The 22,886-nt window shown below is 46.4% G+C and overlaps 1 protein-coding gene and 1 pseudogene across 1 annotated transcript in view; one reads left to right on the top strand and one right to left on the bottom strand.

The window, feature by feature from the left end:
• Window positions 1–22,886, bottom strand: part of LOC132808003 (zinc finger protein 850-like) — a 132,319-nt pseudogene that overhangs the window by 29,628 nt on the left and 79,805 nt on the right.
• Window positions 1–22,886, top strand: part of LOC132808066 (zinc finger protein 420-like) — a 238,857-nt gene that overhangs the window by 201,363 nt on the left and 14,608 nt on the right. The window contains exon 3 of the mRNA XM_060821977.1: window positions 16,193–17,376. Coding sequence (XP_060677960.1) covers window positions 16,597–17,376 — 780 coding nt within the window. The 5' untranslated portion in view covers window positions 16,193–16,596. The remainder of the gene's footprint in view (window positions 1–16,192; window positions 17,377–22,886) is intronic.

Genomic DNA, 22,886 nt, shown 5'->3' with positions numbered 1-22,886 from the left:
CAGAAGATTGTGCAACATACAGACCAATATCCTTGCTAACTGTAGATTTTAAAATTCTCTCTAAAACATTAGTATGGAGGGTGGAGAGGGTACTGCCATATATCATAAGAGGACCAGGCTGAGTTTATTAAGGGCCGTGGATCATCATAATATTAGAAGACTCTTCGATGTGAATCAAATCTGTCATCAGGAAAAAATACCGGGAATAGTAGTCTTATTGGGCGCAGAGAAGGCATTCGACAGGGTTGAATGGTCAGACCTGTTGTATACATTGGAAAGGTTGAGCATTGGACATGTATTTGCCAAATGGCTCTCAACATTGTATAATGATCCCAAAGCAGTTGTGATCACCAATGAATTGGCTCGATTAGCTTCAGTGTGGGTAGGGGCTGCCGTCAGGGATGTCCTCTCTCACCATTGCTATTCACGCTAATAATTGAGCCATTAGCGGAAGCGATACGGGCTGACTCTAATATAACGGCCCTGAGGGTTGGTACAGGTAAACATAAAATTACCCTATATGCAGATGATTTTCTTTTTCTTAGTAATCCTCTGATGTCCATGCCTCACTTAATCCAAGTTATTAATACATTTAGTTCATTTTCAGGCTACAAAATTAAGTTTTCAAAATCGGAGGCCATGTTGATGGGTGGCCTCACTAGTATGTCCCACTTCTCCTTTCAGTGGTCGAGGGTTTCTTTATACGTAGACATTTTTATCACCCAGTATTTGGCCAGCTATACAAGGCCAATTTGTGCATCTATTGGAAAGGGTAAGACAGGACCTTCAACGCTGGGGAGACCTTCCAATTTCCTGGCTAAGTAAAATAGCCTTAATTAAAATGAATGTCTTGCCCCGTCTCTTATACCCTATGAGAATGCTGCCGAGGCCGGCACTGTGCAGGCTGTATCATTGGCTGGGTTCTTTCATCTGGAATCATAGACGGCCCCTCATTAAGTTCAGGAAGCTACAGCTTCCACAGGCAAGGGGAAGAGGGCTAGATTTTCCAGACTTTAGGAAGTATCAGTTAAGTTCCTTGTTAAGCTACATAGCTGATTGGGTCTTGTCTGACCCGCAATCAAAATGGATGGACATCGAGGCTTCTCAAGTACAGTGCCCTCTTATTAACCTCTTATTTTTAGATCAGATGAAAATCATTACAGACCACTGTAAAAACCCTACAGTATTAAACACAATTCAAGCTTGGAATATGATTCACATAAAACATTCCCCTATACTCCTATAGTGGGGGCATGGGGTTTTCAACCGGGGCTTACGGATGCCACATTCAAATCCTGGAGATCCAGAGGTATCTCCTGTTTAGGGGATCTGTTTGAGGAGGGATCCTGATGTCTTTTGAACAGCGGCATCAGAAATTTGGCTTATCTAACGGAGATCTCTTTTGATACTTCCGAATTCGAGCCTACATACTGAAGAAGACTATGCTATTAGATGTTCTCTATAAATCAGATAGAGAACGTAGATTGTAGTGGCCGATGGGTGTACCCTCGGTCAGCTCTCTTTATCATTTATTCCGTGATGAAGTGTTGGAAGATATAGTCCATCTGCTTAGAACATGGGATCAGAATTTTTGGTTGGAAGTTTCTAAAGAACTGTGGAATGACATCTGGGAAAATGCCAAAAAAGTCTCCATTTGTAACAGAACCCAGGCCATTCAGGTAAAGATACTTCATAGGGCCCATATGGTACCAGAACGATCGGCAAAATTTAGGGCAGGAGCATCTCCAATGTATCCCAAATGTAAAACAGGTGGGCACTCTTACACACTGCTTATGGACATGCCATAAGATCTGCAAATACTGGACCAAAGTAGTAAACGCCTTGACAGAAATCTTGGGAATGGAAATTACAGTAGATCCAGTATCTCCTCTTCTGGGCTTCTCGAGCTTACCTTCTGTGGATGTGCACGGGAGGAAATTATTTTCCATTCTCTCCTTCTGTGCAAGGAAAAATATCTTAGTAAACTGGGTGGCTGAGGGCCTTCCAAGACTTCGGAATTGGCACAGATTAATCGTGGAATATATTCCCCTTGACTTCCTTACAAATATGGTGCAACAAAAAACTGAATTAATCTATAACATATGGCAGTCCTTTTTGAATTTCATAGAGACAGATATTTCGGCCATTCTATCTAGGACTTTCATCTAGTTGAGGTAACGGTTCTGGCTGGTCCGGGGCCCCTTGGGAGAGGAATCCCGCATGAATACGGGTTTTATTATGACTTGATGTTAACTCATTCCCAGCATGTACTTCACTATTTAATTACTATGTTATCCTTTTTTCTCTTAAATCATGTAAGTTATTTGATTATACACTCTGGTTAATTATAGGTTAGATTAGTAGTTAGTTGAGTTTTGTCTTTTTCTTTTTCTTTGACAGGTTTTGGCTATTTATTTAAGATTTAATTGTGTATTAGTGTTTGTACTTGTTTTTTTAATTTGTAAACTTGTGAAAACCTGTTCAATTTTCAATAAAAATACCTTTTTTAAAAAAAGTGCATCTGGACAGATGCATGAGTAGATGGAGAGCAGAGGGATACAGATTCAGGAATTGCGCGATAGGTTTAGACAGGGGATTTGGATCGGCTTAGGCTTGAAGGGCTGAAGGGCCTGTTCCTGGGTTGTAAATTTTCTTTGTTCTCTGTTAAGGTTGTACAGGATGTTGGTGAATCTATTTTCTTTTTGGAGTACTGGGTACAGTTCTGGTCACCCTGTAATAGGAAGAATACTATTAGAGATGGTTCGGTAAAGATTTACTTGGACATTGCCAGGACTGGAGGGTTTGAGTTATAGGGAGAGGCTGGGACTTTATCACTGGAGTGGAGGAGGTTGAGGGATGACCTGACTGAGATTTGAAAAATCATGAGGAGTGAGCGTGAGGAGAATAGTGAGGAGCATGTGTGGTTATGTAGAGCCGGGAGTGGGAAGGTGAAACAAAATTGTGGCTCTCCCCTTTTTTCCGCCTATTGGCATTTGGCCAGTTGAATCTGTCAGTTACACCAGCATATCTACAGAGCCTACTGCGTGTGCCCCTCGGTGCCAGCAAGAGCTGCGCATGTTCACCGGTGTCTGTAAAAAAAAAACTGCACATGCTTATATCTGTGTGGAAAAATGGTGCATGAATTTCATTTGCCAGCCCAATGAGGAGCACAGGAACACCGGAAGGAGGAGCCTGGTCCTCCTACCATCCAGAACAGCCCTATTGTCTGAATCTGAGACGTTGATTTTCCTGCTCCTCAGATGCTGCCTGACCTGCTGTGCTTTTCTAATCTTGGCCCATGAACTTCTGAAGCTGCTGCTGCTCCTCTCTCTCTGAATGAAGATTGATATTCATCCAAGACTGTAATTTCCTTCCTTTGTCCAACAGCATACTCACTGCCTTTTCTATTTCTTTTATTTTCTTGCTGGGATCGAATTGTTGACTTGCAGCAACTGAAAAGAAAGGGAGTGAATCCAGAAAGAAGACAGACTGTGGAAAAGTTAGTCCCGGTCTGTGCCTCAAATATATGGCAAGTGCAGTACCACAGGGTGAAGTTATAGTCTTTGCTGTGGAAAAAAAAAGCAGAAATGAGGTGTATTGTTTAAATGGTGATCTATTGGAAAGTGGAGAAAGTGAGGACTGCAAATGCTGGAGATCAGAGTCGCAATGTGTGACACCAGAAAAGCACAGCAGGTCAGGAAGCATCCAAGCAGCAGGACAGTTGACGTTTCGAGTACGAGCCCTTTATCAGGAATGATGTGTGGACATACAAAGGGGCCTCAGCGTTCTCCTACACCAGTCAGACGGGTGCAGCAAGCAATCAGCAAGGCAAGTGTTATATCACCAAGGGGAATTGAGTTTAGAAGTGGGGATGTCTCCCTGCAGTTAGGGGGTCATTGAATATATTCAAGGCTGAGTTCACATGATTTTTGAGCAACAAAGAAGTGGATGGTTATTGGGGAAGGCAAGAAAATAGTTTTCAGTACAGAACAGTGACAGTCATTCAGCGTAGAAACACACCCTTCAGTCCAACTAGTCCATGCTGACTGACTGAACTCATCCCACCTGCCTGTGTTTGGCCCGTATCCCTCTGAACCTTTCTTATTCACCTACTTATCCAAATGTATTTTAAACATTGTAACTGTACCTGCATCCATCACTTCCTCTAGACATTCATTCCACACACAAACCACTCTTTTTTTTTAAATAAAAAGTGCTCTTCATGTCTTTAGAATCGTTCTGCTCTCACTTTAAGTTTGCGCCCTCATCTTGAAATGACACCTGCCGTTCACCTCACCTATACTCCTCATGATTTTTTAAACCTCTCTCAGGACACCTCTCCACCTCCAATGCTCCAGTGAAAAAAGTCCCAGCCTCTGCACCGAGATGTAGGGAGATCCATATCCATTTGTGATCTGTTCAATGCTGGTGCAGGCTTGAAAGACCAAATGGCCGACTCCTGCTCCCAATTCTCAGTATCCTGGACAGCAAGAGAGTGTAAGACATAGGAGCAGAAAGTGGGCTATTCAGCCCATCTGGTCTGCTCTTACCATTCAGTCGTGGCTGATCAGTTTCTGAGCACCATTCTGCTGCTTTCTCCCTGTCCCCTTCGATACTCAAGAACCTAGCTATCTCAGTCTAAATATCCTCAGTGACCTGGCCTCTGCAGTCTTCATTGCAATGAATTCCATAGATTCACCACTCTCTGGCTGAAGAGCCTTTTCCTAATCTCCATTCTAAAAGGTCTTCCCTTTACTCTAAAGCTGTGCCCTCGGGTCTTAGTTTCCCCTACCAATGGAAACATCTTCCCAACATCCACTCTGTCCAGGCTGTTCAGTTTTCTGTATGTTTCAATTAGATCTCCCCTGAGTATGGCCCTGTTAATCAGCATGAAGCAGACCCTTCAGGATGTTGTACAGCAGGGATTAGGTTCAGCAAATTGAAAATGGAGGGAGAGTGTGTGGGATGGAGATCTTCAGCTTTGAAGGAATAAGAGAGGAAAGAGAGTTCACTTTAAATTCTAATTGATGGATGGGCTGATAGGCTAAGGAGGGGCAGATGGAGTTGAACTTGGAGAAATGTGATGTGTTGCATTTTGGTCAAGCAATGCAGGCAGGACTGAGACGGGGGGAGAGTTGCAGAAGAAAGAGACCTTGGAGTGCATGTTCATGGTTCCTTGTAAGTGGAGTCGCAGGTAGACAGGATAGTGAAGATGATGTTTGGTATGTTTTTCTCTATTGGTCAGAGCATTGAGTGAAGAAGTTGGGAGGTCATATTGTGGCTGAACAGGACATTGGTTAGACCACTTTTGGAATATTGTGTGTAATTCTGGTCTCCATCCTATGGAAGTATGTTGTGAAACTTGAAAGGGTTTGGAAAAGGTTTATAAGGCTGGTGTAAGAGTTGGTGGGTTTGAACAAGAGGGAGAGGCTGAATAGGCTGGGGCTGTTTTCTCTTACTGTCGGAGGGTGGGGAGTGACATTATAGAAGTTTATAATGGGCATGCATAGGTGTGAATAGCCAAGGTCTTTTCCTCTGGGTAGGGGAGTCCAAAATTAGAAGGCAGAGGTTTGAGCTGAGGGGGCAAAGATTTAAAAGGGACCTGAGGGGCCACTTTTTCTCAGAGGGTGCTGCATGTATGGAATGAGCTGACAGGAAGTGGTGGAGGCTGGTACAATTAAGAAGCATCTGGATGGGTACATGAATAGGAAGGGATTTGTGGAATATGGGCTGGCAAATGGAAAAGATTGATTTCAGATATATTGTTGGCATCGATGAGTTGGGCTGAAGGATCTGTTTGTGTGGTGTATGACTCTAACTGTCTTCGGTGAAAGCAGAAAAGTGGTTGTGAAGACAGGGCTTTCAGAGCAGCTTTCAAAAATGTTTTGCCCTTACTGGGACCGGAAGAAGTTACAATGAAATCTTTCATTTGGGAGACAGCAAGCAACTAAGTGAGTCCATCTGGGATTTTGGGGGAAAGTGGGAATTCGTTGCACTGTGAGGATGAAGCCCTACCTTATCCAGTCATTTCTGCTGGTGGCTGAGACTAGGCCTCAAACTTTGGGGGAGTAGGTTTAGGACAGAGGTGGGGAGGAGGAAGTGAGGGCTGCTGCTTTTCCCAGAGAGTAGTGTATCTGGGGAATTCTCTGCCTGAGGAAGCAGGCTGCAAAATGCCCCGGTCCTAACTCTTCGACTTGACATACCCGTGACTGTAAGCTTTGAAGTGTTTTGGTTAACTGATGCAAATATTTCCCACTTGTCCAACAATCCAGTGTCAGCTGTTTCAGTCATTGGGATGGTTTTGATTCATTTACTAAATACATCTACTCTTATTAGACAATATTCATAACACGAGGTGATACTATATATGCAAGTTGTAGACATTAAAAAAGGCCGACCAGGCAAGGAAGTGGTTAACAAACCCAGGGCATCCCTCTTAGAGTATGCATCTTCTTTGTTTACAAATTAAACACGCTTCAGATCTTTTCCTAGCTTCTTTCCGAAAATCTGGGTGCCACCAGGTTTGTGAGTGTGTCCAATAATGTACGTAATCAACAGAAATAGGCAACAGCAAAGAATGAACACAAACCAGTCCAGCAGGGGGCACCCACATTTTGGTTTGAGGATTGAGGGAGAGTACCCTTTTTGAGGCCCCTGTGATATCAGTACCATCCCCAGGCTAATCTGCATTGAAACCAGATTATGAAGTGTTAACTTTTCTGCAAACTTCTGCCTGTGTCTCTCTCTAACATTTTCCAACTTTCTTCATATCTCAGTTTGTCAGCTTTTGTTTATTCCTTCCTTCCTTCCAAAGGTAATGAGGCACTCACATTCCAGAACAGGCCAAGTTAGGGAGTTGAGCCTCATAAATCCTGGCTGTGACACATCGCTGCTTAACCAAGTGTGCAAACTCTAAATACTTCTCAGCTGTTCCATTTGCAAATCGAACACTGTTTTCAAGGCAAGTTGTTTATGTCTCTGCATTAATCCACAACCCGGGGAAATACAACGGAGTCTTTAATAGTTACCCAATGTGTCCTGTGTGCTAAATTCATTCAAGTCTGGACATCCTGAAGTGAGCAATTATACTTCAGATTTCTACTCAGCAATTAAAACTAATGTTGGGCACTCGAACAGATCGGGGGTATCTTGAAGCCTGCCACGGTCCTCAGTGTGGGTCCAGGGCTTATCAAATAGGGTTTCACCTCTCGTAACCCTGGGGCAAGCAAATTCTTTATTACTAACTTTGTAAAGCACAAGTGCTCTCAGCAACATTACGTCCAGACACTAGGACCCTGTTGAGTTCTCTCACTAGTATCTTGTGGCTGAGTAGGGAGAATTGTATCAACATTTCTAACAGCACTTTTGTCCCTGGCCAGCTTTCCTTTTTATTTTGGACACAACAAAAGTAGCAACCACCCTCCATATTTCATCTCTCAAAGGATATCAACCAGTGACCTGAGAGGACCAGGGTATCTTCTGCCTGACACGCCAACTGTGGGGGATGGAAATAAAGCCCCATGTCAGGAAAGAATTTGTTTATCAGGAAGCAGTACAGCTGCAAGGCCAACCGTCCCCGCTGAGCCTGGGAAACACAAGCTTTAGCAAACAGGCACTAAGCTGAGATTCAAAATGGTTTCCAGGCTTTAATATGTGACAAAATGGCTGACCCAAATCTAACAATTCTCCCACTTCATCGCAGGGAATAAAACAAGAAAAATGAAACAAAATGAGAAATAAATAGGCGATCGTGCTTAATGTTTGTTCATTACGAAGTAAACAAGAAATAGGGGTCTCCCAGGATTCTTATGGTGCCCTACTCGAGGAATACTGTCCAACAAGTTTAATTGGAAGCAGTATCTTTCAGAGTGCAGCTCCTTCATCAGGGGATTGTGGAATATAAGATTGTAAGACACAGAATTTATAGCAGCAGTTTATAGTGTGATGTAACTGAAATTATATATTGAAAAAGACCTGGATTATTTGTTAAGTCTCTCATGTTTGAATGACCATGATAGTTTCAGTGCTTTCAAAATGTAAATCACAAAACTTTTTTAAATAGTTAAATCCTCAAGTGAACTTTACCAATTGGTGTCACGTCAGCCCAGATAATGTATTGAAGGATTGAGCTCCCCTGTGTGAGACTGTCTGTGCCACAATGGTTAAACTGACTTACAGAATCTTACATGGATTCATGCAGTTTTTGATCAAAGTCAGACATAATTCTGCAAGTACAAATTCACCCAACAAATTTGTTTGTATGTGTGTGGGGATGTATATTTGCAGATACATTCTATGTGCATTTTTATAAGAAAAAATATGCAGGCAGTCAATACATGTAATAGTTTGTAAATTCGACTTTGGAAATAGAACCAGTCTGACTCAAGATTGGGATACAGGCAGACTCTGATCTCACACCTTTAATGCATTGTCTGAGCTGAGATGTGAACTTTTGCTATAAAACCTTGTTATCTCCAGAAGGTGACAACAAGAAGTTCTGGGATTTACATTGCAATGAGACCTGCAACCTAGTTGAAAAGGTGGAAGACTTAACAATCCAGGTTTGTTCAATATACCATTTCAGTGGCAGGACACTGGAATGTTTTGCTCTAAATTGTATCTTAGGATCTTATCCTCCACAACCACCTGATGAAGAGGCAGCACTCCAAAAGTTACTGCTTCCAAAGAAGCCTGTTGGACTACAACCTGGAGTTGTGTGATTCTAGTATCTGGTTTCCAGCATCTGCAGTCCTTGTTTTTACCGAGTTGATTTGAACCCTACTGTGAATCCTCTTGTAAGGATGCCTGCCTTGAAGAAGTTTTCCTTCTCTCTCGACAAGAATCTCAGGGAGTCCCTCTCCCACTGCAACTCCCAGGTCATTTCCTCTGCCCTGAAGCTCTTCAACCATGTCCTGAAACAGACTCACTACCACAGCCACATTTGCTTCCTCAGTGCCTGCCTCCGTAACCAACTCATCTTACACGGACTCCGGACCACCTTTAAACCAGCAGAGTTCGGATCCGAACAGGCCACTCCACCCTCCTATCTGACCTATCACCTTCATCCCCAACCCCAATCACCCATTGTACTCTTTGCTACCTTCCCCCACCCTCCTCCCTGACCTATCCCCTCCATTCCCACCCCCATTCACCTATTGTATTCTACTTTCTCCCCACCTCCACCTCATTTATCTCTCCACCCTGCCGACTCTATTCCTGATGAAGGGCTTTTGCCCGAAACGTCAATTTTCCTGCTCCTCGGATGCTGCCTGAACTGCTGTGCTTTTCCAGCACCACTCTCATCAAAAGTGGATTGGCCATGCTAAATTACCCATGTGCATGTTAGGCTGGATTGGCTATGCTAAATTAGGCATAATGTGCAGGTAAGACGCATGACTCAGGGTTAAATGTAGGGGAATGAGTGTGGGTGGGTGAGGCCGAGTGGCCTGCTTCCACACTCTGGGGATTCTGTGCAGGGAGGGGGTTTTGGAAAGTGTTCTTTCCCCCACCTTGTCTCAGTCAGTTCCCTCAACTCAGCACCAACCTCCTTCCTGACCTCTCCGCCCCCAACCCACTCCGGCCTATCACCCTCACCTTGACCTCCTTCCACCTATCCCACCTCCATCGTCCCTCCTCCCTACCTTTTATCTTAGCCTGCTTGGCAAACTCTCTCCCACTCCTGATGAAGGGCTTATGTTTATTCCTGAGATGCTGCCTGACCTGCTGGGCTTTATCCAGCAACACATTTTCAGCTGTGTTCTCTTCCCCTTCTGCTGTCGGCGGAGCGCAAGCGCAGTGCAGCGTGGTGGGGTCGGTCTTGCCCCGCCCCCTGTACCGTCCCTTTTCCTCGCCCCGCCCCTACTTCCTTTGTGACGTCACCACGCGGAAGTGGCCCGGTCAGTTTCAGTGAATCTCCCTCCCTCTGGGTAACTCTTCATCCTGGGAGGGAGACAGAGATGGGAGCAGGGGAAACTGTTCACTTGTAGCAACTGGAGTGAATCCAGGGAGGGAGCAGACTCTGCAAACTCAGGTATGTGTCTTAGTTACCCGGGTGAGGAGGGACGGAAGGATAGAGATTGGGAAGGGGGAGGGCTGGATATCTTGTCTGTTTTTAAGTTTAAAATGCAGCCGATTTCCCACCAGTAACTGCAACAGGTACAAGTACAGTACATGCAGTATTCCTCATTGCAGCTTCAAACCGGTTTTGCATCCTCTGTTCTTCCTCCGCCTTGGCTCCAGCACATTCAACTTCCTTCCCTCATTCCCATTCCCCCGCCCTGATGTTCCAAGCTGACCCGCAAATGATCGGTTGGTCCCTCCATTCTTTCCCGGTGGCGTCCATTCCTCTTGTCTATTTCTTGCCTTATCCGGCCATGTGCGTGAACAAAGTGTGAGCGTATATCCTCTCTCACTGCCAGCTGCTTCCTTGTATGCGAAAGCAACATTTCCTCCCATTTTCCGCCGACACTGAGCCTTCTGGCCTCCTTGATTGTGATTTATTTTGTTTTCGCAGAAGCAGGAAACAGATGCTTATAACTGTTTGTACGAGCATATCTAGTTTAACCTACACCCCCTCGCCTCACAGCACCTTTATCTGTTTGTCTGTAATATCTACCATTGTTTGCAGGCACATTTCATTCTTGTGTGCACATTTTAACTAATACAGAAGCAATAATATATTTCCTTCACATAGTTTTCACTCTTGTTAACTCCACTCTTGGCTGAAGCAATTATACCATGTCATTAGTTTATTTACCTTGCAGAAGCAATTATGGTTACAGAAGTAACACTGCTTTACTCATGTCCCACAGGGGTGACCCTACAACCTTGTATAAAATAATGTGGGGCATGGCGAGGGTAAATAGACAAGATCTTTGATCTGCGGTTGCTCATAGGTTTCTTTCAAATCTCACCCTAAACCTAAGGGGCAACTCCTGTGTACAGAGGGTGATGTGTGTAAAGAATGAGCTGCCAGAGGAAGTGGTGTCTGCTGGTACAATTACAACCTTTAAAAGGTATCTGGATAGATATATGTTGGGAAGCATTTAGAGGGACATGGGCCAAGTGCTGGCAAATAGGACTAGATTGATTTAGGATATCTGGTCAGCATGGACTGTTTCTGTGCTGTACATCTGTGATTCTGGCTTGCCACTAATATTTGGCACGTCTGTATGTTCAGTTTCTCCCTGGTGTTGGTGTTAATGCCTTGATGTCTTATTTTGCTCCCCACTTCCTGGGGACATTAACCATTTCCTGCTGCATTAGCACTGCTGCCTCACGACGCCAGAGACCTGGGTTCAATTCCTGCCTCAGGTGACTGACTGTGTGGAGTTTGCACATTCTCCCCGTATCTGCGTGGGTTTCCTCCGGGTGCTCCGGTTTCCTCCCACAATCCAAAGATGTGCAGGTCATGTGAATTGGACGTGCTAAATTGCCCGTAGTGTTAGGTAAGGGGTAAATGTAGGGGTATGGGTGGGTTGTGCTTCGGCGGGTCGGTGTGGACTTGTCGGGCCGAAGGGCCTGTTTCCACACTAAATAATCTAATCTGGTTGTTCTGATCCGGACTGCTATATGGATCTTCGGATTTCTGGGATTGGTCAATAAACACACCTGGAAATGACTCTTTGTCAATCACACAAGCAATAGTTTATTCTTTGATATAGCCGGGTTGGTAGAGTCTGATCAGCCCAGAGGATTAGATTGGATTCCCAGCAGGGTGGAAACAGGCCCTTCGGCCCAACCAGTCCACACCGACCCTCTGAAGAGTAGCCCACCCAGACCCATCTCCCTCTAACTAATGCACCTAACATTATGGGCAGTTTAGCATGGCCAATTCACCAAACCTGCACATCTTTGGATTGTGGGAGGAAACCCATGCAGACGTGGGGAGAATGTGCAAACTCCACACAGCCAGCCCCGCCTAGGCTGGAATTGAACCTGGGACCCTAGTGCTGTGAGGCAGCAGTGCTAACCACTGGGCCACCGATGAGTACTCCCAGAGTGCCAGAAGAATCTGCCGACTTTTACAGAGTTTGTATAGAACTTATATACACTGTTTTGAGTCAGACATTGGTTGTTACTATGTGATCAAGCTCAATCAGATCCCGCAAGGTCCTCGTGCATTTTTGACTTAGCCTAGGGCGGCACGGTGGCTCAGTGGTTAGCACTGCAGCCTCACAGCACCAGGGTCCCAAGTTCGATTCCAGCCTTGGGTGACCATCTGTGTGGAGTTTGCTCATTCTCCTGATGTCTGCGTGGGTTTCCTCCAGGTGTTCCGGTTTCCTCCCAGTGTCCAAAGATGGATTGGCCATGCTAAATTACCCATAGTGTTAGGTGCATTAGTCAGAGGGAAAATGGGTCTGGGTGGGTTACTCTTCAGAGGGTCAGCGTGGACTGGTTGGGGTGAAGGGCCTGTTTCCACACTGCAGGGAATCTAATCTAATCTAATCTATCATAATTTCTTGTAGACGACCTTTTCTTGGAAACGTATTTGGCCTGTCTGGTGGTTAGGGTTAAACCGTTACTTCTGCGATTAATGGTTAGGTTCATATTTGTTATTTCTGCATTTGCAATTTTTTTCACTGGATTTATGTCAGTCTGTGGTTTCTTGTTTGTTCTGAGTCGCCAGTATCTGCCTGACTCAGTTCCCACCGAGTTAGCCAAGCAGAAGCTATTTTGTCCTACCTCCCATGTTCAAGTGGAGATTTGAGGTGGCCCAGGGAATCCTTTGTGGACTCAGACCTGTAAAGCCTCTCTCTTGGTTTATCCTGGAGATCGTACTCTTTGGAAGCCTGGAATAAAGATCTTCCGTCATAAAGTCCCAAAATGCAATTCAATTCAATCCAGAGCAGATAAGCACTAAGAGTTAATTTTCTCCGGAATTCAACAGCCTCAGCACTAAAATGGTCTCTCTCTCTCGTGTCCTTTTGAACACTCAGGTCAGCAAAGATTTAATTTGTGAATGCCCCACTTGCAAGGGGTAGTAAGAATCCATTATAATGGACAAGATCCAACCATTAATTACAAAGTTATGGATAGTACCTAGTCTTGTTTCAGGGTCAGATTCAAAGGCTATCTATAATTTCACGAGGGAACGGCTGTGAATGTTATCACTTGGTGTCCTGTTCACACAGATTCACCGATGCTGAGGCAAACCTTCTTAATTGCCTTACAGCATCCTGTTATCACTTGGTGAGCCCAGGTGTCCCTATCTTTAAGTTCTCTCCTCTTTCTGAGCCTTCCTGCCTGTTTATTTTCTAGTGCAGGAAATGTGTTCAATAATTCAGCATTACATTTTAGTCTAAATGTTTAATGACAAGTTTTAAGGCTGTAGACTTTATCACCCAGATGCCCACACCCTCATTCCTCCCTTTGATTGCACCGTGATCACTGAAAGAGAAGGCTAGTCCAAATGAATGCCCTTCAAGGTGGTCCAGCCATCAACATCCTGCAGAGCGGCACCACCATCTTCGCGGCTCATCTGGTCATATTTATCATCGCCATCGACACATGTGGGTGAGCCATCGGATCGCAAAAGGTGCATCTGCTGGGGCAAATCTATATCACTAAGGGACCTCATAAGCCGAGCAATTAAATACCTAACAATACCAATACCGACAAACATAAATAGCTAAATTGATAAGCCAATTGTACCATCAGCCTGACCTGCAGTTTCCCCAATTGGTCCCTTCAGTCATTCTGTCAAGGAATACCCGGATCTCTTCTTGTATCTTAGTAATATTGCCAGTGAGATCGGGAATGCCCATAGTGCATTTATCTTGGACAGTGGTGCAGACCTCACCCTCCCGGGCGAGTATATAGTCTAAGGCATACCGATTCTGCATAGAGTAAAGACACAGGTCTGATAATCCCAGTTTCCTCTGTTCCAGAGCCTCTTTAGTCTTATTTCCTCGAATGGTCAGACCACAAAAGAGGGAATTGCGGTTCTTTTGACTTGTCACCCCTGCCGATCCCTCCAACCTCAGGGTACTCTGGATTCCCCAGCCTATTGGGTGTCCTGTATTGTCACCCAGTCCATTCCAGGTCCATGTACCGCTTCAGGCCTGCTGTACCCCAGCCAGTGTTACTCCAGCTGTTTGTATACACAGACCGGAGCTATTGGAAAGTGATATTTCACTTCGCAGGGTCGGCAGCAGGAAGACTGACGAATAGTATGGAATCGGGGACTGGGGACGGGGCAAGTAAGTCATCTCCTGATAGAGAGGAGTAACATACTCCTGCCTCTGGGGTGAAGAGCGTTCTGTGGGCCTGTATAAATAAGTTGTTTGTGGATTGTGGAGTTTTCCCTATCAAGCTTCCCTTTTCTCGAGTCGGCCTGTCCTGCAAAAAGGGATGGTGTTCCTGGGCGCCCTTAAAATATTTACCATAATAACGGGGTTGACCATTTTTATCCTCACTAGGCTTGCTTCTGCAGGTAAAATCAAAAAAACCATGGTAACGACATGGTAACTCCCACTGATTTCTACTGTCCAGATGGACCATCTGGTCTTTCTGATGTAAGAGTCCATTGCAATATCAATCTTCATCACGTCCCACACGTCAAAGGCGTCTGGTCCGGTGCACTGGACGACATCACCTCAGCATGGGTGGTGGATAATCTCTGATCATTCCTGGTCGCATCCATACTTAGTGGCTTTCCCCATCAGGATGTTGTACGTGATCAGAAAGATGAGGAGATAGGCGATTTCCCCCCCCATGTCCCTCCTCTTAGTTCAAGTATCTGTAATAAGATTAACATTAGAACAACAGCAAAATTCAAAAACCCAACTGGACAGGGTCCACTCCTTTTGTTGGGATTCCAGTATTCTCTCCTCCTCTTCCCCACTTTTGATTGGTGCAGTCAATCAATTTACAATGGTGCAGTTGGACCCAAGCTGAGTGCCCAGTGACTTTGACCACCGTAGGGGTGGGAAGTAAAACCTGGAAGGGGCCATCCCAACGAGGTTGGAGACCTTTGCCAGTCCAGGTCTTGACGAGCACCAACGAACCAGGCTCTACCCGTGACGAGGCTGAAAGGGAGGGAACATCGCTGTAGGCCACACGCTCCTGGGAGTGACAGGCACACATAACACTAGTTAGAGCCAGAACATAACCGACCATTTCTTCGGTCATGTGGTGGAAGGGGACTGAGAAAGGAGCTGAATCGTTCCAAGGGGTACAGAGAGGGTGACCAGAGAGACTCTCTGCTAGGGACAGTCACGTCTTGCCCACAGACATGGATCGCATCTGGAATGAGGCCACAGGGATTAGCATAACCAGGAGAGGCCAGACTCAGCCATTAATTTGGCAAGTTTAGTCTAGAGTCTGGTTAAAACATTCACCAAGGCCGGCCGCCTGAGGATGATAAGCACCATGCAGTTGCCGACAAATACAAAGCTGGGAACAGAGTTCTCCGTTAATATTACCTACAAAGTGTGGTCCATTGTCCGAGCTAATGCACGCAGGTATACTGAAGGAATTATTTCCTTAAACAAAATCTTCACCACAGACTCAGCAGTAGTGTTAGGAAGAGGGTAGGCTTCAATCCACTTTGAAAAGACATCAACAATAAGCAAAACATATTTACAGCATCTCAACTCATTTCTACAACTCAATGAAGTCCAGTTGAAGTGTCTCCAAGGGACCCTCCAGCAAGGGAGTTCTCGTAGAGATACTTGAACTAAGAGGTGGGGGATCACCTACCCACTGACCTGTATGATCACGTACAACATCCTGATCGGGAAAGCCACTGACTGAGTATCGATGCGATCTGGAACGATCTGAGATTATCCTGATGTCATCTGGTGCACCAGACCAGACACTTGCAACGTGGCATCGCTTGAGCGATGGCGTGAGCTGCCAGAGGAAGTGGTGGGTGCTGGTACGATGATATGTCAAAAGGCTCCTGGACAGGCATCTGAATATGAAGGGTTCAGATGGGTGAGGGCCAAGTGATGGCAAATGCGACTGGAGTCATCGAGATGGACAGCACGGAAACAGACCCTTGCTGACAAGATAGCCAACCTTCAGGGGAATTAGTTAGAGCGGAGTGAGAACAGAGGGGGAAGGGAGAGTGGGATGGTGCTTTCAATTTTGTGGAACAGCAAAAGAATATTCCACAGAAAGTAGAGTGGCTTGTTCTGAATTTCTACCCTGCACTGATAGTGATGACTTTTGTAATCTCTTTTTGCAGACTATTTGAAAATCTGAAGACTGAAGTTTCAAAATCAATGGATGGAAGGCTTATGTCCGAAACATTGACTCTCCTGCTCCTCGGATGCTGCCTGACCTGCTGTTTTGCCAGCGCCACATTTTTTGACTGACTCTCCAGCGTCTGCAGTCCTCACTTTGTTGTTAATTTCTGACAGTCACTCAATCCATCGGGACCACAACAATTTTTGACTGAATTCTGTGAGAGGGATCAACACTTTTTGGTTCCTGTTTGAGGACGTTTTCAACATCAGGTGGGACTGGACGAGAGACCCCACTGTTGAAGCACACTGTGTGTGGAGCCTGAAACAGTTATACAGCCAGCGAAGGGGATTTCACGGCAGGGAGGGGCTCTACACGTGTTTGTGTGCAGCTGAAGCTGTGGCCATGGAGAATCCTGAGGAATCCCGCCCTGTGGAGAAACCGTGGAAGTGTGGGGACTGTGGGAAAGGCTTCCGTGTCCCGTCTACCCTGGAGACTCATCGGCGCTGTCACACCGGGGAGAGGCCATTCCCCTGCACTGACTGCGGGAAGGCCTTCAGAGATTACTTCCACCTGCTGAGGCACCAGCGGAGCCACACGGGGGAAAAACCCATCAGCTGCCCAGATTGTGGGAAGGCCTTCATATTTTTCTCTGCCCTGTTGGCCCACCAGCGGGTCCACACAGGAGAGAAGCCGTTCAGCTGCCCAGAGTGTGGGAAGGCCTTCAGGTATTCCTCCAACCTGCTGACCCACCAGCGTATCCACACCGGGGAGAGACCGTACACCTGCCCTCAGTGCAGAAAGAGCTTCACCTGCTCCTCCAACCTGCGGAGCCACCAGCGGATCCACACCGGGGAGAGGCCCTTCAGCTGCCCTGAGTGTGGGAAGGCCTTTCACGATTCCTCCACCCTGCTGACCCACCAGCGGATCCACACCGGGGAGAGACCCTTCAGCTGCCCCGAATGCAGGAAGGGTTTCAACTGCTCCTCCCACCTGCGGAGCCACCAGCGGATTCACACAAGGGAGAGGCTCTTCACTTGCTCTCAGTGCGGGAAGGCCTTCAGCTATTCCTCCACGCTGCTGATCCACCAGCGGATACACACCGGGGAGAGACCATACACCTGCCCTCACTGCGGGAAGGGCTTCACCTGCTCCTCCAACCTGCGGAGACACCAGCGAGTTCACGTGCCATCGCAGGGAGATTGAAGGAGTGACGGCCGAGTGCCATTATCGATTGGAATATCAACCCGGTTCCGGGGACTCCCGGGTTTGAATCCTGCCACGACAGATGGCAGAATTGGTATTCGGTCAGAAATGTGGAGTTGGGAATTTAACGATGAGACCGTTTCAGGGAGGGGGTGGTAGGGGGAGAAAGCCCCCATCTGATTCCCTCTCTCCCTTGTTAGGGAAGGGAACCCCCATTGTGGGAAAGGATACACTCAGTCGTTCCAGCTGCATCCTTTACCCGGTCTGGCCTACACGTGACTCCAGACCCACAGCAGTCTGGTTGACTCCACACTGCCCTCCCCCCACTGGCAAAGGAGCGGGGAGAAACTTAGTTGGAGACAGGGTATGGGTTGAAATTGCTGAGTGAGGCAATACTTCCTCCGGGTTACGGCTGAACCAAGGATCCAATTACAAAGGGACAACTTGGTGCTGACCAATAGTAAAGACAGTGAGAAGGGTGGGGGGTTGGGGGAACAGGGGAGGTGTGGTGTGTGCACTTTCACCCTGAGCTGTTCAAAAAGCAACTACATTTTCTCTGCCTTTTTGCTGGGGGGATCTGAAGCTGTAACAAAGTTGGGTTGCAATAAAGGTTACCTGAACTTACCACCGGGCTCAGACTCTCATTGAAAGCTTTGAGCTCCAAGAGGTTTTTGTTTTAAAGCTGCTCATGTCTTTCAGCCTCCTGCACTAAGTTTAGAACATAGAACAATCCAGCGCAGAACAGGCCCTTCGGCCCTCGATGTTGCGCTGACCTGCGAACTATTCTCAGCTCGTTCCCCTACACTATCCCAAAATCATCCATGCACTTATCGAAGGATTGTTTAAATCTCCCTAATGTGGCTTACCATGCCCTTACCACTCTCTGTGTAAAGATCTTGCCTCTGGCATCTGTCTTATAGCTATCACCCCTCAATTTGTAGTTATGCCCTCTCTTGAATAAGGGCACAGCATTGGCACTCCTCCGTCGACAATGAAGACTCAAATATCAAAGCCAAAGGCTCTGCTATTTCCTCCCGAGCTTCCCAGAGATTCCTCAGATAAATCCCATTGCCTCATCTGTACAATCTTGCCTCATCAACACATAAGCCTCATGGAACAGCATCATAAGACACAGAACTTGTATCGAAAGATCAGTGTCATACAACTGATAGAATATATTGAACAAACTTAGATAGTCTTCATCTCTTAGAATGGGTGTGGGCTTTGGTTCATTAATATGTAACAATGTTCTTGAGATGACATAAGATTTTATAAAAATAAATATCTCCGCTCAGACAATGCATTAAAGGTGTCAGATTTGTGTCTGTCAGTATTCCAATCTTGAATCAGACTGGTTCTGTTTCCAAAGTCGGAATTTGTAAAATATTACATGGATTGACTGCCTGCAGATTGTGTGCTTTGTGAACAAAATTGAATGTATCTGCAAATATAATTCTGCCAATACAATTTCACCCCAAAGAGTGGTGTGTGTATGTGCATGGGAGAGTGAGAGTGTGCGCATGTGAGTTTGTGTGTGAGTGTGCACAGAAGTGTGTTGTGTATGCTTAGGAAAGTGAGTGTGTGATGGAGTATGAGGCTGTGAGTGTGAGAGAGTTGAGGGGTGTGTGTCTGTCTGTCTGTGTGTCTGAGAGATAGAGTATGTGTGTGAGAGAGAGGCTTAATAAAAGCAAGGGGTTGCATTTTTGCTAAAACAAGGACTTGTCCAGATAATGGTTGGGCCATGAGTCATGTTAGAGAACAGATAAACATGGAGGTGGGGGGAGGCAGTGTTCAGGTACATAGTTCTTTGGAAGTTGCATCACTGGTAGACAGAGTGGTTAAGGTGGCGTTTTGTAATATTGTCTTCATTGTTCACACCACTGAGTATAGGGGTTGGGACATCATGTTGAGGTTGTACAGGATGTTGGTGAGGCCACTTTCAGAGTACTGAGTACAGTTCTGGTGAGCCTGTAATAGGAAGAATACTATTAGGGAGAGTTTAATAAAGATTTACCAGGATGTTGTAAAGACTGGAGGCTTTGAGTTATAAGGAGAGGCTGAGACTTTATTCACGTGAGCACAGGCGGTTGGGGGTTGACCTCATTGAGATTGATAAAATCATGAGGAGTGGAGGTAAGGTGAATCGAAAATGGCTCTTGCTTAGTATAGGGGAACTCAAAACTCGGGGGCATTTTCTTTTAATGTGAAGAGAGAGATTTAAAAGGAAGCGGAGGGGCAACATTTTGAAAGGCTGATTTGCATGTGGAATGAACTTGCTGAGGATGTGGTCGATGCAGGTAAAGTGACAACATTGAAACAGCATTTGGATGGGTACATGAATAGAAAGGTTTAGAGGGAAATGGGCCAATTGCAGGCAAGTGAGACTGGTCTAGTTTGGAATCCTGGTGGGGATGGACGAATTGTGGAAGTGGGCCATTCAGCCCATCTATTTTACTCTGGCCCTCTGAACAGTATCCCATACCCAACTCCTTACTCCGTATTTCCCATGGCCAATCCACCCTAACCTGTACATCCCTGGTCACTATGGGTAACTTAGCACGGCCAATTCTCCCTAACCTACACTCTAATCTATAAATTATCTTCTTAAGAATGTAATTTAAGTGCAGAGCTTTTCTGAGAAACATGTCAGTTTGACTCAACATTGGGACACAGACAATTCACACCTATTGTCTCTACTTATAAACAGGGCAACGTCTCTTCGAAATGTAGATTCATTTAGATATAACTGCGTCACTTTACATATTAAGATATCCCTTTGAATGTGCCCACATCCCTTTGAAATGTAATCTCGTCCATTTACATCTCTGTATTTGCGGAAATACCCGTTAAAATGTCCATGTCCCTTTAAAATGCAGATTTCCCCCTTTAGATATGAGGCCGTTCCGTTAGATGTGGGAATATGTGTTTAAATGGAGCGGTGAGCTTTCCCAATGTAGACAGGGCTCCTCGAAACGTGGCAGTGTCCCCCCCTGCAGCTGCAGAGCGAGACAGGAGAGTTTGTTTTTGTGAATGAGCAGTTGTAGCGCGAGGTGGCTGTTGCTTGGTGACGGTGAGGCTCCCCCGGCCCCGCCCATCCCCCCGTGCAGACGTCACGCGGGGGCGAAGGCGGTTGGGAGGAGAAGTCGCTCGAGCGAGGAAGCGGCGGGAGGGCGGCCGTTAGGAAAATGGCGCCGTGCGGCCCGGGGCAGACACCCGGCACTGGCCGCCGCCGCCGCCTTCCTGGCGCAGCTGCTGTGTCACGGCCACACCGGCCGGCTGTACAGCAGCCAGGAGCCGGTGAACATTCTGGAGGCGGATGGGGTTAAGGACCTGCTTGGGAACTGGTCGGGCGCCTGGGTGGTGGAGTTCTACTGGTCGTGGGGCGGCCCCTGTGTCAACTATGGGGCCACCTGGAAGGTACTGGGCCCGGGAGGTGAAAGGTGAGGCAGGTTGTGGGGGGGACGGAGGGGAAGGAATGTGGGGCCTGTCCTGTCATAGTCACATTTTACACTCACTTTCCATCTGCTTTTACTGGCGCTTGTGCTGTTTACCCCTCACTGTGTGTTTAATCCTTGTGCTGTTTACTCTTTGCTGTTACTTGTGCAATTGCTGAGGGTAGTGTGTAAATACTAGTGAAGGATACTATGCACCAACATGTATATGTTCCTCAGTCATTGAAGGGGCAGGACCTGTTGAGAATGGTTTGTGAAGCAGGTTGTGCACTAAGCCTTGTTAACATGGATATAGTTTGTTCATTGGAGAAGTAGACTTTTTATTATTTAAAGTCATAGAGATGTACAGCACGGAAACACACCCCTTCAGTCCAACCTGTCCACGCCAACCAGATATCCTACGTGAATCAAGTCCCCTTTGTCAGCACTATATCCCTCTAAACCATTCCTATTCATATACCCATCCAGATACCTTTTAAAGGCTCTAATTATACCGGCATCCAGCACTTCCTCTGGCAGCTCATTCCATACCTGCACCACCCTCTGCATGGAAACATTGCCCTTCAGGTACCTTTTATATCTTTGTGGCCTCACCCTAAACCTATGTCCTCTAGTTGTGAAGGTCACCCCAACACGGAGGAAAAGACTTAAAAACATTGCTTTTGCATTTGTCTGGCTGCTCAATCAAATATCGAGTCACATGGGGGAAAAAAAATCACTCTGCACTTTTTGATCTCCGATAGACATTTGGAAACTTAACATCTGTCAATAACACCAGCATTGCTACAGAGCATATTGTGTACGCTCCTCGGTGTCACCAAGCAGCACACATGTTTGCCAATGTCACCAAAATATTGGGCGTGTTCCTCATTGTCAGCAGAAAAGGGGCAAAACCTACTTTTGATGGACAAATAAGGATCACTGGAGGACCGGAAGGAGACTTGTCGTCCTGCCATTCGGAGCTCTCCTATTGGTGAATGCGGAAGTTGGGCCATGAGGATCTGAAGCTCCTGCCCCTCCTCTCTCTCAATGAAGATTGAGCTTCACTCAGACTGCAGCTTCCTTCCTCTGTCCAACATCTGTGTGTACAGCATTCTCTTTTCTCACCCCCTTTTCCATTTACGTTCGATTCTGGGGTTCAATTGTTGACTTGGAGCAACTGAAAGGAATGGGAGTGAATCCAGCGAGGGGACAGACTCTGGAAAAGTTAGTCCAAGCCTTTGTCTCAATTGGCAAAATAGACAGGCAGGAGACTGGAAGAACGCAGCAAGCCAGGCAGTATCAGGAGGTGGAGAAGTTGAGGTATCTGGTGTAACCTTTGTTCAGGATTGGGGGTGGGTGTAGGGAGAGCTGTGGAACAAGGGTGTGCTGGGGGCAGGGTGATGAAGTGGGGATAGGTGGAGACAGGTAGAGGATACAATAGACAATAGGTGCAGGAGTTGGCTCTTCTGCCCTTCGAGCCAGCACCACCATTCATTATGATCATGACTGATCATCCTCAATCAGTATCCTTTTCCTGCCTTATCCCCATAACCTGGTTGGTGAATGGGAGGATGGAATCTAGTTGGCAGGGAAGAGTGGAAGGGGCTGGGAAGTGAGTTGGGGGATGGGATGGGAGATTATTTGAAACTGGAGAACTGTGTCGAGTCCTCCTGGCTGTGGACTGCTCAGACAAGATGAGGTTTTGTTCCTCCAATTTGTCAGAAGGGGAGTGGGAAGGGGCATTAAAATGGGTGGAGACTGGGAAGTCCGCTCAGCCTCTGCGGACCCGGCTGTGATGCTCGGCAAACCATTCCCCAAGTTTACGCTCGGTCTTCCTGATGTAGAGACGACCACAACTGGCAAAGCACAGTGGGTCGAGCAGTAGGACAGTCGTATCTTGGGGCACAAGCCCTTCATCAGGAATGATGCGTGGATGTTCAGAGGGGCATCAGTGTCCTTCTGTGCCAGTTGTCAGACAGGTGCAGCAGGAATGAGCAAGGCAAGTGGTGTGTTAGCAAGAGGACTTAAGTTCAGAAGTGGGAATGTCTTCCAGCA

Source organism: Hemiscyllium ocellatum (assembly GCF_020745735.1).
Source record: "Hemiscyllium ocellatum isolate sHemOce1 chromosome 27 unlocalized genomic scaffold, sHemOce1.pat.X.cur. SUPER_27_unloc_3, whole genome shotgun sequence".
Classification (NCBI taxonomy): Eukaryota; Metazoa; Chordata; class Chondrichthyes; order Orectolobiformes; family Hemiscylliidae; genus Hemiscyllium; species Hemiscyllium ocellatum.
The sequence above is the reverse complement of the archived record's forward strand: the minus strand, read 5'-3'. Positions and strand labels throughout refer to the sequence as shown.